We start from the raw sequence: 17,841 nt of genomic DNA on the forward strand, positions 1-17,841 counted from the left end.
AATTTTGCGAAAAACAAATTATTTGTTACTTTATATTACCAATAATTTTAAAAACTAAGTTTGCTTTTATAGCATGGTATTGTTTGGAAGGAACCTTGTACAGAGCTGGTTCTTAAGTTCACAACCGATTTCTTAGAAAAGTTGGCATCGATCTTGAAAATCAACTTGGTCAATACTTCCTTCCAAACAAAACCAATTTAGATTATATTTAGAAATTTTATAGCTTTAGGTGGGAGAAAATAGAAATCAGTTTTTTTCGCAAAATTTAGTTTTCTATGTTTTTACCCATTGTTATGTTACAGGCAATAATTTTTAGATTGTTTTAATTGTAAGGAACAATATTAAACCCAGAAATCGTAGATGGATTCTATATATTTGAGAGTTTTGGGGTATACACCTTTTGTGCATGAAAAATCTCAAGTGTTTTTGTAAAAGTTGAACCAGGCATACCACTTCATTTTAGTGTACATTAGGAGGTTCGCCCAGTGTTGTAGCAGTTATTTGATTTTCTTGAAATGCTTTGATAAGGATAACTGAAAAATTTCTATATTCAAAAAATTGAATATTATTTGATGGGAAACAAACATTATGTGCCACTGCACATTACCATTTCTTCTTTTATATAATTTTCAAAATTTTAGTTCACATTTTGGTTAAAACATATTTTTCAGCAATGTAATCGATTAGCGAGATTTTGTGAATTGTAAAAGAAAAAGCACGGCTGAGAACAGGCTAGTGTTAATGCACACTAAAAGCCTAATGCTTCTCTGCTGCAATTACGCAGAAACAAAATTATTATTATTATTATTATTATTATTATTATTATTATTATTATTATTATTATTATTGTTATTATTATTATTATTATTATTATTATTATTATTATTATTATTATTATTATTATTATTATTATTATTATTATTATTATTATTATTATTATTATTATTATTATTACTATTATTATTATTATTATTATTATTATTATTATTATTATTATTATTATTATTATTATTATTATTATTATTATTATTTTTATTATTATTATTATTATTATTATTATTATTATTATTATTATTATTATTATTATTATTATTATTATTATTATTATTATTATTAGTATTATTATTATTATTATTTTTATTATTATTATTATTATTATTATTATTATTATTATTATTATGAACATGCTTTTGAACACACTTAGAGTTTTTGAGTCCTAAACCAGGACCTAAAAATGTCTAAGAACTTTATAACCTTTTTGCAAAAATTAAATTTGAAAAATTGCATTTTTGTCTCTGCATGAGGACATCTGATTTGAAGCACGTTGCCTGCTCAATGAAAGTGGTATAGTTTGGAGCTAATAGAGAGGATGCAGAAAACACGTGCGTTTTTAACAGATCTCTCATCATCAGCTGGTTTCCAATGCACATCATGTATTACATTTCTTAAAAGAATTGTATAAATGAGAAGCTGAATAAGTTATTGTATTCAAATGTACATAATTTTTACAACAAACTACACAAAACGACTGAACAGTTGTCACTTTGAAGCCACGAGCCTTTAATTCAGTTTTATGAACACAGAGTTTATTCGCGTATCAGTTTTGGTTAAAATCATTATGATTGCTAAGTTTTCTATATAGTAAAAAGAGAGACCTCATATCATACTTGGTTCATTTATTTCTTCGTTACATAAAATAAGCTGAATGTTAGATAAAACTGATAAATCAATCTTATTTTAAATTGGTAAATTTAGTTTTGCTCATTGTTTTTCTTAACGCTTTTTAAACAGCTAAGAAAAAATACAACCATTTCAATTCCTTGAATTATATTTATGTTTGTGATATTTCAGCATAATTTTTAGAGTTGATGTTATGACAGCCTAAATTTTAACACTCCAAAAATATCGAGTTTGCGGTTTGGTTTGTAATAGATAATAGTGTCGCTTTATTTTGAGTGAAATTATTTTTAAATAATTCAGTTACAGTATCTTATTGTTAAAAATATTTAAAATTGATTTGAAAAAAGTGCCAAAATTATGGTGAAGACAGTATTTTTCTCTTTTCTGAATGAGCAGAAGAATGTGGCATTCCTCATAGACTGCAGTGAGGGAAGTGTGAACAAGTTCCCCTTCATCAGGAGACAGCTGAAGGAGGAGATTGTTCAGAGGGAGGATAATGGTCTCAATCTGTTTGCAATCAACATTGCCAAATATGGAAGCAATAATGTTGAGTGTTGGAGTAAGGAGCCGAGATTTGCAAGTGTTGGAAATATTGTTCAGGTAGATCTGTAGCAACTTTTTCCCTTTTTTAACCCCGTTTACAAAATTTTTGTTAGCATTATAGAGTGTGAGCAAACTAATGAGTAATTTTCTTCAACTAATGGTATGCATATTTTAATAAGACTTCAGACTGTCCATTTGAAGATTATACCATTATAAAGGTGGAAAATCGGAGTCATAATATAAACTTTATAATTTGACCGGTCCGTCAAGTTAACCAGCCCAACAATTTTTGGTTTTTGAGTAACTTATTGATTTTCAATTAGACTTAAGATATTGCAGGAATCATGTAGCATTTGAAATCATTATAAAGCTTTTTTGTGTGTTACTCAGATAATGTTGTTTGATAGATTGCAAAATTGATTGGTCTGGTGATAGGATTTCAAACAAATAAGATTTCAGATGAGGCGGCTGTTGTTGGCATGCTTTCTGCAGGGTAACATGAAATTTTGACCCAATATCTATTTACACAATGTGCCAGAATTATGTCCCCGTTTCCCTTCAATCATTATACTCAATAGCCCGATTTCAAAATAACCGTTAGTAAAAAGATCTAATTATTAAAAATATAGATACACCATCTGTCTGGTCCAATCCCATTAGTTCTATTCAAGGACAATTGAATGAAATGGTGGCTGCTTCAATACGGCGACAGCGGCCCAAAATTACAAAAAGCATTTCACTGCAATTTTCATACAACGAAAATTGTGGTACAATTACAACGATATAAGTTAGGTTTCACGCTGGCTTACCAGAACATCAGTGCTAAGTTCTCAGAAGAATGCTTAAATTTAGGCGACGCATTGGATCAACGACCGCGTTGGGCTCTCCAGCTTCGGCAGTCCAAAACTGATTCCAGCGATCAACCAGATCATCCAGTCAGATCCCACAACCTCACCTGTTGATTGCATAACCATCATAACCGACCACCAGCCCTCCGAATGTCTAGGCGACCTCATCTTGTCACTAGAGGTCAGAGGTCAAATAGTGCCCTTGAACGTTGTGTATCTCTACCATCTAAGCAAGGACGGAGATTCGTTAGACTTCTATCGCACATTGTGCACCAAAACTGGAGGCGATCTGAAAACTGTAGAGCTTTCATGCGAAGGTGACCTTGTTAGTTGTGAAGTGATAGTTCAAAAGACAAAAGTGAGTGCAGTGCATCCATTTATTCCGGGCTGCCAGCCATGTTACACTTCTGCAAAAGAAACTATTCAATGTGTTCCGGCTCAAATTGCCAGTTGCATGTCCGGTCCTGTTATCTATGAGCGCGTCCAGACAGCTCCGGTAGTTGAAAAACGTTCTGGCCTGGAGAAGAATGCGATTGTCCTGGCGAGAAGAAATGATGTTGAAGGATATTTTTATCTGGCTAAGATTCTGGACTCCACTTTGGTCCATGAGAAGTTGGTTGAGTTTTTAGAGACACACAGACCTGAGATCACAAAGTGTTCGGATTACGACATGATCAATATCCGAGAAGCAATGAGTTATTCCGTATTTCCCGGATCGCGTGTGCTGGGAAAGATTGACACCCAAAGGTAAGCATAAAACTAGCCTTAAAGCAACGCACGTGCAAATTTTAAAATGATGAAAGTCTGCATTGCAAGAGGTATAAATGTCAGAATTTCTTATATACACAGCCAGAAATTGACTTCCGTAAACATTCGTTGTTTTCAAACTCCGAAAATTTACGTGCATTTCCTAGTCGAAAACAAGTTATTATTGCAACAATATCTTGCAAGATGCTTGCAGAAAATGGTAATCTTGCATGATCTTGCAAATTCATTCACGACAGAGTTAATCTTGCAAGACCTTGCAAGCCAAAGTTATTCTTGCAAGACAAAGTTGGTCTTGCAAGAATTTTTCAAGACTAATTTTTCATTAGGCAAGTTAAATTTGATATTTAAATTTGCGATTCCAAAGTAGAAAAATACAAATGCTCGTGCCTAAAAACAATAAATTCTTCTTGCCATTTCTGTCAAGAAAAACTGACTGCAATTAATTATCTAAGTGTCAGATAAATGTTGTTAAAATATATTGCAATTCATACCACTGCAAGCTTACTCTGTAAGTTTCAGCAATCCGGCGAAACTAAAAAGTGTAATAAAGATCGGCCACACTCTTAAGCAAGGTTACGTAACAAACTCTTAATTAAATAAAGTTTCGTAACTCAGCAAAATCACTTTAAAGATCTGGCTTTAGCTCTCGAACTGGTAGTCGATTCTCGATAAATGTCAGAAGTTCTCAGTGACTTCAAGAAGAGTCAGGTATTTTATATAGCTAAGAATCCAGAGAAGCAAGTTCATGAGCGTCATGAAAAAACATTGTAGGCAATGCAATTTCTGTTTTTTTTTGCCATGGACTTGCTTTAAGACAGAATATCACAGCTGTCTATTGAGTAACTGATAATTGCATTTTTTTCTATAAAAATTTGTTTAGCTTTCTTTGCACATGAATCACTTAAACAGAAACGCTCAAAACTTTGTGCTAGCTTGAATAGGTTTCGAATTTCATTGGCAGCTTCCGAACTCAAATATTGAGTTGTTCGAGTTACAAGGTTGTTTTAATTGTATCTTTGCGGTATACTCGATTTCCAGTGCATAGGTTTTTCAAAGACTTCTATTTGGGCTATTTGCGAGTGTTATTTCAATTTTATTTAGAAGGCAAGTCGTATGCATTTATTTCATAGATGCTAACTATGCAGAATTACCATTGTCATTGATGCTTTTGGTATATAGCATTTAATGCGTCCCTAAAATTATTTTGTTTGTGTTTTCTGAGGTGTCCGTTTTCCTCAGTCTATTGCTATAAAATAATTTAAAAACATGAAAAATTATCGATCTGTTTACTTATTAGAGGAGAATGACAAAAAATAGTGATTTGGATTGCTAATATTGTCAATTTGTTCCGCACATAGACCGAGAAGTTTCGTCAATATTGTCACATTTATTTACAATCCCACCAAAATGTGAGATTGAAAATGATTAAATTCACAATCCCAAATTGCAAGAATTTATCGAACACTCACAATTACACAATTTATGTACAACCATTCGTTAAAAGAAGTTTAATACATATTAAGAAAGAGTTTCAGTTTAAAAAAGAAGTATTGAAGCAGAAAGTTCTCGTTAAAACTGAGTTTCTGTTCCTGTTGTATTAAAGACTTCTTTTGCGTCCGGCGCACTCAGCCATTTCAAGCACCATGGAGGGCTTCTACTGGCTGAACTTGGAATTTCAAAAAGATAATGGATCGGATTCATGGCTAGCCTCGTAGGGATGGTGTGATCGGCAACTTTCATTATCACAAGGTAAGTAACAAGTACTGTTAATTAATTAAAACAAAAAAAAATAAATTTTCAGGATATTAAATGTTTGATGACGTTGGTGGGACTCGAACCTCATTGTGTGGATGTCAGAATTTTAACCGTTATTAGTGCATTGCACTAAGTTTTGTTCTGTTTTTGGAGGTGTTTGGCATCATAGTTCCATTGTTCTCAGTTTGGAATTGTCTGAAAAGTTGAGACGGATGAAATTGGCTCATCCTGAGTCTCGAACCCACGCTCGCATTGTTAATATTGAGTTAGCTGTCCGCGCTAAGTTCCATGTTTGATGGCCCATAGTTTCAATACTCTTTCAATCGCAATACGAATTAACTTCCAACCAATTAAAGCAGATAGGTAGTATAAAACAAATGATCTTAATTCGTATAATATAATAGTCGTCAGTCTGAGGAGAACAAATGCAAAAATTTTCTGTTCGAAAAGAAAGGACTGAAAAAGTTAAAATTAATTTTGTTTTAATTTCATAAGGGAAAGTGAATTAAAAAAATCAAAACTGACGAAAAACAAGAAGTGCTTGATTAAAAGTGCTACGCTGACCTAACCATAAAACCACTGAAACCAAACCGCGCGCAGCACAAAGCTAGATGATGAAGTGTTTCTCTTGTTTAATTTAATTCAGTGGAGTATGAAATAGATGGTAAAAAGACTGAAATAAAGATTTCAAAAGGAAACGAAGCTTGTTTAAATTGATAATTGCCGTAATTAGTTTTTGTTTTGGTGTTTTTGGTGATCTGTTCAGCCCCGAATTTACTAAGCGAGCGGCTGGCTGAATAGAATGAAAAGAATGAAGTGGATTAAGATTAAGTTGTGTCTGGCCCCGAATTGACTAAGCGAGCGGCTGGCCATACACTCATAATATTTCTGATCGGATAAAAGGACGCCTATGTGCAAAATAAAAAGTAAGAGAAGGAAATAAAAGGAAGGTGACACTTCTCGGATTCGAACTCTTATCGGTTCGATTTGTTAGTTACGTGTATACGTGATTCTCCGCTGCGCCAATCGGCTTGGCTTCAACAATTATACTAAATCATTTTGAGTTGGCTGTAGGTAGTAAACGCTTTGACTGATATATGAAAAAAAGAAAAACAAAATCGCATAGTGATAAATAAACAAAGTTGGAGTCGAACCGTAGCTGTAGGTATAGAGATCTTCGTGTTCGTTGCTCCTCACAACTGCGCTACTGGCTAATAATTTGTCTTATTTCGTTTGCTAGTCATTAAAATCGTGTGATGTTTTTCGCTGAGATTTCAATATAAAGTTGCACTTCCTTGTTATCCCGTTTTTGTCTTCGTCTTCCTATTTATTCAATTCCTAAGTTTTCCACTGATGTCAGTCCGGCTGCCGATTTTTCTTGGAAAACAATTTAAGGCCTTGAAATTGGGGATGCACTGGGGCTCGATCCTCATTCTGTCATTCATCAGTGTTTTGAGCTGCTACCTACGCCGGATGGCTAGTGTGCACCAGTTTGTCATTTCTTTTTTTCTTTTTGTTTAGTATTGAAGGTGGTCGAGAGTACTTTTGCAATTATTAAGCGGGCACTGCCTTTTCTTGTGAATTAGTTCCACTACAGACTGTATGTTATGTTTAATTGCCCGACTAATATACCCGTTTGCTAGTTTAATCTGAACTTCTCTAATTGTTTGCATGTTTGCGTCTTCATGAAGTTTTTGGACCTTGTAAAATCTAGGTTTTCGTAGGCAGATCCTCAAGGCTCTATTCTGGACACATTGTATTTTATTAATGAGTGCTTGGGATTGGTCAATCCAACAGGCATTTGAGTACAAAAAAAGAGGCCGGATCCAAGATTTGTATACCAATAAAAGACTCTCTTCGTTGATGTTTAGATTGCTAAGTCTCCACAGTTGAAATAACCTGCTGTTTGCTCTCTTTATTAGGCTTTGGCAGTGATCGTTCCATCTGAGATGAGGAGTGAGAGTAATACCCAGAAATTTTAGCGTTTGTGTTTTTCCGACGGGTACGCCTTTTATTTTTAAATTGAGCTCAGACTTTTTCTTAGATGGGTTTTTAAAAATCATGTACTGAGTTTTGTTAGGATTTATTTTAATTTTCAAGTGGTCACACCAGTCTATAAGGCTATTTAGTGATGATTGCAGATTGTTTTGAATTAGTTGTGTTGAGCGAGATCTGTAGTACAGGGCAAAATCGTCAGCGAACTGTGAAATCTGTGCTTTCATTTTTGGCAATCGGCTAACGTATATAAGGAAGAGAATGGGAGCAATTACACTGCCTTGGGGCACACCGGCTGTCGGGCAGAAACTGGCGCTAACACTAGTATTTATCTTTATGTAAACGTTCCTTTGTGACAAGAATGAATTTATCCACTTAATGATTGGGATCTTCAGCTCAATTGAATTCAATTTGTGGATCAACCCTAGACGCCATACGGCATCAAATGCTTTTTCAACATCCAAGCAAACTAAACCAACCATTTCAGACCATTGGAAAGCTTCACTAACGTGCTGAGTGAGTTTGATAAGATTGTCTGTGGTACAGCGATGTTTCCTGTAAGCGCTCTGAGTTTCGCCAAATACATTTAGACTTTCGCAATGTTCTAAGACAATGTTTTTCACAACAGTTTCGCAAACTTTGGCCAGGCAATTTGTAAGACTAATAGGTCGATAGTTTTCAGCCTTTGATCTGTTTTTATCTTGCTTTGGTATCATTGTTATCTGTGATTCTTTCCAATTTACTGGAACATACGAGTTGTTAATTGAACTAGAAATGAGGAGGCAGGCTAGGGCTTTTATACTCCGTGGTAACTCACTGAGCACTTTGTAGCTGATTTTATCTGGTCCGGGACATGACTTTCTCGATACTCTCAATATTTCATCGAATTCTTTTGTTTTAATCACAATACAAAGTTGCTCGGTGTCGACGTTTGTATTTAGAAATGCTTTGGTTTCTTTTTCGATTTCCTCGTGGTGTTCGGCAATTTCTGTTGGTACTGCTGTGTGGTCTTTCATTGTGTCTTTTAGGAGTTGTTTGAAAAGCTCGCTTTTCTCATGATCTGTGACTGCCTTCGACTCTTTATATGTTAAATCGGGATAGTCGCGAGTTTTTTGTTTTGACTCGTGGTCATTTGTTAGTTCTTTTATTGCTCTCCAAAAACCTTTGCTGCCCTTGTCTCTTGCACGTGCCAGAATTCTAGCTCTTTTTTGTTCTTCTGATTGCCTGATTGATCGTTTGATTTCTTTCTGCAGATAATTTATCTCGGTTTTTAGAGACCTAAATTCATCGTTAACTGCACCTTTGAGTTCTCTTCGCTTTTTCCTTTTCAGTTTTATCAATTTTTGTGTCTCAATACTGTAAGGAAGCTTGTTTTTGTTGACATAGGAGTCTTCCAACGATTTGTGTATTATTTCAACCAGATTGCTGCTAAACTTATTTAGTTCATCCTTTCCCGGATACTGCGCAGGCCAAAGGTCCGATGATCTATACGATTTTCTAGCGTTTTCTCTGAATTGTCTGAAGTCAATGTCCGATTTCAATTCAAATTTTTTGCTTATATTGAGGTTAAACGTTGTGATTGTGGTTCTATGGTCACTTCCCAGATCCTCTGAGACTTCGAAATTACTAAAATTCCTAAAAACTGTACTATCGCAAAAGTGTAAATCGAGCATGTTTTTACTTTTTCCGTCGAACGACTGATATGTGTGGTGACCGTTGTTTAGGAGTTTAAAATGACCGTTGTCTATTAGATTCAGGAGTTTCTCACCGTTTTCAGAATCATACGAGCAGTTTAATTCTTGGTGGGGAGAGTTGAAGTCACCACAAACAAAAACATTTGTCATACTTTCAGAGAACACTTTTTCTAGTGAGAGTGGTTTTCCAGGTGAATTGTAAACAGATATTATCCAAAAGTCTCCAAAATACGGTAGCGTGATGCATAATTTTAGTATTTCCAGTGTTTTTCCGCTGCAATCGTTCTCTTTTTCAGCTGGTTCTGTTCGGTTTATGACGATGTTGTTCTTTATTAAAATAAGAGAGCCATGATGACTGTTGGTATAAGTTTCTGTTGCAACAACATAATTACGAAGATGGTTGGTTTTCTGCCATTTTTTCACTTCATTCACGCATATTATGTCTATGTCATTTTCGGCTAGGAATAAAATGAGATCGTTTATTTTGTTGTTTAGACCTCGACAGTTCCATTGCAAAATTTTGAGCTTATCCATTTTGGTTAAAGTTTTGGCTGTTTGATGTGTTGTTAGGCGGCATTGAATTAACAGGGATTGCATTTGCACTCTTAATGCTCTCATGTATTTTTTGACCATCAATTTTTTCATTGAAGATGCGTGAGGCGCTGTTAGAGACAATGTTTATTATATCACTATAGGACATGGTATTTAGAACTGTTCGTATTTTGCTCAAGACTTCGGCTACAAGAACAGCTATTTTTTCAGTTTGTGGCGGCATTTCAACGTTGGTTTGCGGTTTCAAGTTTTTCGATGCAGTAGAGTATTTATTCTCATTTATCTTTCTTGAAGCCTCAGCTAGCTTCTGCTGATAGGCCGGACAACCGCGATAAACTGTCGCATGAGCACCGCCACAGTTAGAACACTTAGCGTTTTCTTTTTGAACAGTACATTCTTTAACACTGTGCTCCTGCGAGCAGCGAAGACATCGAGTAGCATTACTGCATTCTTTTGCCGAGTGACCAAATTGTTGGCATTTGAAACATTGCATTACATGGGGTGGTTCACGGCTTGCTTCACATCGGTATAGCTGCCAACCTATTTTGACACCATGTTTCTGAGCTGCACTAACATGGTTATTGGAATCAGTTATGACTCGAATTAATTTTGTTGGTTGGCCAGTTGCTCGGCTTGTTATTCGTGTAACTTTGCTGACATTCATTGCGTTGTTGTTTAGGAGCTCAGCTTTTATCTCATCTTCACTAATGCTGTGATGCACATTTACAATCACAAAGCTTGGTTTGGTTTTTGGCTTGGGAAGTGTGTTTCTGGCATTCACAGCAGCATTAGGAAAGGCTTGAGTTAGGTTTACGGTCAGCATTAGACATTCTCTAGAAGCGAGGTCCTCAGGTTGAATAAAAAAATCGGTATTGTTCCTCAGCTCTCTTATGTGCTTTATTTTGACCACTGGAAAGTTTGATCTGATTGCTCTCGCAAACTGTATTTGTGATGGCCTTGGATCAATAGAAACAACAATTGGTCTAACGTTGGTGATTGGAATTTGTGCCTGTTTTCTGAACCTTTTTCTTTTACTTCGCACTTCATTAAAATCGCTTTCATCTTGTGTTGTTTCGTCGGCTGTCATTCTGGCTTCAGACAGAAGCCTTTCAATTTGGCTCATTTTAAAACTCAGCCTCAAAGAGGCTCTGACTTCTCGAAAAGTTCTCTAGTAAGATTTTGAAGATGAGGGATAAAACTTAGCAAAAAGTAAAGACTTTTGAGCTTAAGACTTTTGAAGTTGAGAATGAAACTGGAAGATAAAGCAAATTAAAAGTCGGGATTTAAGAGGAAAAGTCAGGATTTTAAATCTTAAGCAAGTTAAAAATCTCTTTTAGTGGAAAAGCAACTTTTAGTGAAAAATCTCTTTTTATAAAAGACTCACTCCCAAAGGACTTTCCTGCACAAAGTGGAGTACTTGCTTGTGGCTTTCCTATCACACTTTGAGGTACTGATCCGAAAGTGACATTAATAGCTTTTCAATCATCATGGACAATTAGGCAAGAATTTATCGAACACTCCAGCGTCAGCGTGCCCAATTGTTCTGTGAGCTCACTAAACACCACTTGGTACCATTTTTACAGATCTTTGATTGAAGCAACAACATTTGGTTCATTTAGGCCACGGTTATGTTGATTTTACTTTACTGAGTTTATGGCCCTGTGCAATTGCAGATGTTGCTAAATAAAGTTTAGCAAAAACAGCAGTGTAGTAAAATTTCAGAGTGATCGCAAAACTATGTTAAACCGCTGATTGATGTTTGTATTGGTATTTTAATGAGTTGATACAAGGAGGCTCTTGTAGTATGCATTTGCAAACAATGCTTCAAACCCCGCTCTTCCATGTTTTGACCTAATCGTCCGCCAAATGCAGTAAAATAAGAGAACTTTCAAGAACTTCATATAATGTGTATGAGTCAACAAAAAATAGTAACACAATCAAACAAATAACTTAAGAAAATAATGCCACATTAAAGGGTCAGTGAGACCTGACATTAATGAGACCACAAGACAACACAAACATTAAACGAAAACAGCGAATATTAATTAAGGCAAAAACCCATTTTATAAAAAAAATCACAAAACAATTTACAAAAACACACATTGTTGAAGACATTAAAACCATAATCTTAACTGAAAGGATTATATGCAACTACTTGGGCCTCATTTGAATAAAGTTGGGTAATTCGATTAGAGGGAGTATAAGGAAGAAAACGAAACAACCAGCAAAATTAAGACGTATCAATTAATTAGCAAAATATCAACAAATACAGCGTCAAAATCATAAGAACACCAGTTGAAACTTAACGGACCAATAAAACCGCAATAAAGAATTATTTTATTTCACTTCAAAAGAAATAAGACCAGTTATTAATCAGACTAATGAACAGGTTGACAGAGACAAGATTGAAATTTGAAAATTTCAAAATTAACTGACATCTTGTGAAACAAATATAATCAAAGTCATAACAACCATTATGTATCCAGTGAAAGCAGCAAATAGTGTCACATGTAAATCCTTAGGAAGCCAATTGCACCTCCGATCAATGGCACCACTTCATGGAACTGCAAGCAACAAATGCAGGCAAAACTCAAGAGGTCACATCTGAAGGCATAGATAAACATAGGGCACCACTTGCGAGTGAACAGGGTCTGTGAACAGTTGAATTTTGATGAAAACTTATTTTTTTTGTAATTGGCATAAAAAACAATGTCGGAAAAGATGATAAAAAGACATCGCCCCAGTAAAATCCGAATCACCCTTTTTATTGAAAAAAAACAGGACCAAAAAGGAAATTGCTATCACTGCTGGTCAATTCAAAACCCCTAATTGTTCCAAATTTTTGGGTAATTCCTAATTTGGCGAAAGAATTCTAAAGATATCGAACATAAATGTTGCATGTTGGATGAATATCTTTACAAGTCAGGTAGGGGAATCAATACTGGCCCTATTCTCAGTAAAATAAGATTGTGTTAGTAGGTTTGAGGACTGTACGTCCACAAAATCTGAACCAAATGGGCAAAAGAAGCAGATTTGGCGCAGTTTTTTTCGGAAGTTTTTGCCATAAAAGACTGATGAAACTTATGACGATTGCAACAACTACTTACATCAACTGAATGTTCACTAAACAATCCTTGGATTATTTCTTGGTAAAAAACAAATTTGAAAACCTTTTTAATTACATATTCTTCGCGTGACAGGCTTTCTAGTGATACTGCTCAGAAATTAGCTCCAGATTTTCAATTGTTTTTGTAGTGGAACCAGACGACAATATTTTTTTTCTATCAAAACTTTAGGGAAATTTCTCTGGTTTGTTAGTCATAACTTACTAATTTAAAAGTTATTGCTCCATAAAAATAGGATAACGATGATTTTAGCATAATATTTAGTTAGTGTATTTGGCCATGCCTCGCGGGCCATGGTCATGCGTCAGCGGCGCGTGGGACTTCATATGAAACTATCACAACCGAACATGAGATTAAATTATCAGCTTGAGGATAGGATATAACCAGATTGGGGATAGGGTTTCTTAGCTCTTACCATCTAGAATGTGTCTAACTTGTTCAATTATTAAATTAGCTCAATTCTCACGCAAATGAGGTCTAATTCCCAGTTTTTGTTACAAAATCTGCCATACAAAAGATTCAAAGAATCAAAACCTCTCCTTCTTCTCATCACCAAAACAAGCTTTAAAAAAACGATTACTCTCATGCAACTCTTGTGCAATTTATAGCCATCATAGTCAAAAGTAGTTTAACGATATTTTTTTTTATTTTTTCAGGTTTTGCCCTGGGACAGTTCTGCACGGGTCTCTGGAGGGAACTCAAGACGACAGGGTTAGAAAAATACAAGACAACCTAGTTGTCGAATACTGCAATGGAGAAATATCCAGCACTGCTCCAAGTCGTCTGGTCAGAATTCCAGAATCTCTCTTCTACTGGTTGCAAAAAATCTTTCCTGAATGTGCAAAATCAGAGCCAGGAGTAAGAAGAGATCTAGATATTAACGCAGCAACGGCTAAGTTGACTTTGAGGGATGATTCGGAAAGCGCACTTCAAGCAAAACTGGCTAAGTTTTTCAGAGACGGAGATGACAAGGATGCAACCAGTTGGCATCGACATATGTATTCCCATCTTCCGCATTACGACTTTGATCGGGTGAACATTTTTTCAAAAAAAACTGGTTTAAACGTCATCTAACTGATACTGAGAAAATGTTACTCAAAACCTTGGAATGGGAAAAAAGAGGGTATACTGTTTATTTGAACCTTCCGAGGTATTCAACACATTTATCTCATTACGCAACGTCTTACGATCTAAAGACTATTTTCTAACCATCTCGTTTGGGCTTTTTGAATACATGAATAATCTAGATCACTGATAAAGTGTATAGTTGCATACCACTTTTTATCATTTCTTACTCAAATATTAAATACTAAAATTGTTCATCTCTAATTTTTTTGGAAAAAATTTCGTTTGGTCTATGAAACGAAACTGTTTGAAAAAATTTTTCGATTCTTTTGATGGAACGGAAAATTTCCAAACTTTTCTAACCATTGGCTCCTTTGAATTGGTGACCACGGTGACCACAGCAGCACCAATGTCGAATTCATCGCTTTTTTCTCTTTCTCAAAATAAAAAGTCACCATTAAAGAATTTCAAGATTGCATTTTGAAATAAGTTAAGATTTCATTACAAATATTTCCAGTGGCCCCGTTCTGGACCCATTCAACTATTATCTACAAAGCATAATGGATAACTTATCCATTTTGTGGTCACAGATTCCGAAATCTGAACCAAATCACTCAAAAGTCTAAAAAGATATTATATAACAGTAGTAGTGTTGTTCGCAGAATAAGTACGAGAACGACAAACATTTGATCAAATGGTACCAGGAGCGATACAGAGCCAGACAACCAAAAGAGATCTTAGATTGGCCCGATTCAGAACCAGATGAGGCGCTGGACTCGATCCAGTTCACGAGGAAACCCAAAACTCTTCAGCTGAAACCAACGTTGCACGACCAGTACCTGGCACTGAGAAAGGCAGAAAATGAGCAAGAGTGGTACAAGAAACTGCTCAAACGGGAAAACGAAATTCTCAGGTTAGATATCTACTGATATTCATATACAAAGTAGCCCCACCTAACTCTAGATACCTGGATATTATCATAAACACTGTCACAATTGAGAATGTTACAATGGCTTCTAGAAAAGCAACAACAACAATTATGTGCGTGTTCAATGTTGGCGATCTCTACGCTCCATTTTTTCAATGCCATAACTAGCTTATTTTTATTTCCTGCAAAAATTGTTCTTCAATTTTCAACAACAAATTCAAGGCTTTTGATTCGGCTTTCCGCGTGGTACAATACTCCCGGAAACATAGAATATAATGTGTCATAAAATTTTGAAGTTTTTGAATTATTTTATGTGCATTATTTTCCAATATTTCTTAAGGTCAACTTTGAAGGTTAGAAAAAATACTTGACTACGTGATGCTGCTTACTTTTTGCAGGTAAGAATAGATTTGTAATATTTCATTTTTAGGAGATCCATATCAAGACGTCCTAAAAGTGCCTTGAACCCCCCACCAGCTCCCTGGCGACACTGGTTCAAACAGGGTCAAGAGCCAGCACCCGAGTTCCAAAAGCCTTCCAAATCGGACTATTTCTCGGGCCAAGATGACCGGAACACTTCAAGCATGGGTTTGCACGTGATGCCCACGAATAAACATGACTCATTGTTCAGTCACACGCCTGATAACGCGAGGGGTAATCGGGGAGTGAGTGTGAAGAGGTTGCTGATCCAAACTGACCCTAAAAACCCACCGGGGTCACGTGACCAGACTGAAGCAATCTATACTAAAAGATGGTAGACTGTCAATTTAAGCACTTCTTTTAAAATGAATGTTTATTGTTTGCTAATATGAATTTACTCTGTCTTCTGAAAATAACACTCTAGTCAATGGTTCGACTTTATACAAAGACGTATAAGGTGATGCGAGGGGGAATTTGCATACATTAATTACATGGACGATAGCGTGGTCTTCTCTGTCAACTTTGTCCAAACATGGTCGACGGTCCTAGACATTTGTTAAACCTATGATTGAGAGTATAGTCTTTTTCTAATTCATGGCCAGTTCCAATCATATTCGTGTAACACATGGTCAATCTGACGATTACCGTTAAGATTATTTTCTTTCCGTTAAGATCTCGAGCACTGGTCAATTAAAATCATTAAAAAGTTTTTAATTTAAAATTGGCTATTTCTAATGTAATTTTTTTTTAAATTAGCGGGTATTCATAGTACTTATCTATGCCACAATATAGAGAAAAAATTTAGATTAGCCAGAAATACTTTAATTGATTGGAATGTGCAATAAATTTTTGTTCCGATTCCCGGACCTCAGTTTCTATTTTTGTTGCTTTTCACGCAATTGATTCCATCAGTGTGAGGTCGATGAACGTTACAATCAGGTTTCAATATGTGAGAAATGAACTTCAGAAATCTGATTGATAAATCAAAAAGATATTGATAGCGCCAAGACAAAATTGGACTTGGATTGGAAATTTTTTGTGAGCAAGATTTATCAACAAGGAATTCAGTTGTCAGTTCAGTTCTGCCTTTTATTTGTAAAACTTCAACCAAAAAACCTATAAGTTTCTTGACGCTTTATTCAAAAACCATTACATCCTCCCTCGTTTTTCATGTAAGTTTGTGGGTTTAGGTTTTTAAAAGCTGTTGTTTTCTTGGTTGGTTTTGGTTGTTCTCGGCATGACGTTTTTTATCCCCTGAGCACAACTCCCCTTTAGTTATGGAAGCAGCATCAGTGGAGTTGTCAGGTGATTAGACGCCTGTGTCCCTACTGCTCTTAGCTTGTTGTTCTGTAGATTGCCGATCATTATATTCGGTCTCGATGTTTTTAGGATCTTGGCGAGCAATTTGCTTGTTACTAACAAGAATTGTCTTTTTCCCTTTCTCGGGTTGATTGAATACAGCGTTTAATCCATGCGTATAATCAAGGTAGCTGGAACTACTGTAAGTAAAATTTTCGTTGCTCTGAAGAGGACTGGTTCAATCAAATCAATGCCTGTGACCACTGGAAATCTCAATTTCCGTACCAGCAGTAGCTTTGTACGAATTTTGACCGCGTCTTTGAGATATTTAGTGTGTCATCAAGAACCACAATAGTAAAGCACCAAATACCAAATGACACAAACTTAACAGAAAAAAATTCAAATTAGTACCAAACCAGGGAATATTTGAGAAATGATTTTATCCCACTCTCTAAAACGAACTGGTCATGGTTAATCAGTATATCCCCACCCCGATTTCTTGCATCTGAAGATAATTGAGAATTTCTGGCAAAATGTAAACATGTTTGGAGATTTTCAGAGCCAAATTTTGATAATGGTTTTAGTCTGCCTTAAAAATTTATCACGCGGACTTTTGTTTTTTTTTTATATTGACAATTTTAAAAATTAGGATACTTTAAGCTTAACAAGTCATTACTTTTATTTGGAATACATCAAATTTTTATCATATTCTTGAACGATTTCAAGGAAAAAGTTAACGTGAGTAATATTGGCTACGTTTTAATTTTTGTGTTGAGGCTCATGTTCTGTTCACTTTGCTTTTTAAAACTATTTGAATGTATTATTCACGATTGTAAAATTCATAGAATCTTTTAATCCATCATCGGAGCCTGTATAACCTCATGTAAAGGAGAAAGAAATTTGTGGGTGAAAAGTGATTGGAGTTCTTTCACCTATGGTGGTGACCGATAAATCTACAGCGAAAGGTTAAAAACGAGTAATTACAAAGCACAAATTGTAACAAAATGATATCACACTTTTACGCCCAATTTTCAATCTCTTCGTTTTAATGTTTTTCAAAGTTGACTTGTTTTTTTTTGTAAACCTTTGATATGCGAAACGCTCAATTATTTTGCGTAGCAAAGATTTTTAAATGTGAATTTGTTTTTACTAAAATAACCAATGAAAGA

General features: G+C 35.3%; 1 protein-coding gene across 1 annotated transcript; it reads left to right on the forward strand.

Moving 5' to 3' along the window:
* Positions 1–1,412: 1,412 nt before the first annotated feature.
* On the forward strand, positions 1,413–15,789 carry LOC142344013 (uncharacterized). Its single transcript, XM_075395454.1, has 5 exons — positions 1,413–2,280; positions 3,076–3,818; positions 13,617–13,992; positions 14,688–14,938; positions 15,384–15,789. The coding sequence occupies exons 1-5, from the start codon at positions 2,038–2,040 to the stop codon at positions 15,709–15,711; spliced, it is 1,941 nt and encodes a 646-aa protein (XP_075251569.1). The 5' UTR covers positions 1,413–2,037; the 3' UTR covers positions 15,712–15,789.
* The last annotated feature ends 2,052 nt before the right edge of the window (positions 15,790–17,841 follow it).

The sequence above is a fragment of the Convolutriloba macropyga genome, chromosome 8 (assembly GCF_964194025.1).
Source record: "Convolutriloba macropyga chromosome 8, txConMacr16.3, whole genome shotgun sequence".
Lineage (NCBI taxonomy): Eukaryota > Metazoa > Xenacoelomorpha > Acoela > Convolutidae > Convolutriloba > Convolutriloba macropyga.

Coding starts and splice junctions, on each gene's coding strand:
- LOC142344013 (XM_075395454.1), top strand. CDS start 2,038: ATGGTGAAGACAGTATTTTTCTCTTTTCTGAATGAGCAGAAGAATGTG. Junction 13,993..14,687: donor CGCATTACGACTTTGATCGG/GTGAACATTTTT, acceptor TGTTGTTCGCAG/AATAAGTACGAGAACGACAA. Junction 14,939..15,383: donor CGGGAAAACGAAATTCTCAG/GTTAGATATCTA, acceptor TTTCATTTTTAG/GAGATCCATATCAAGACGTC.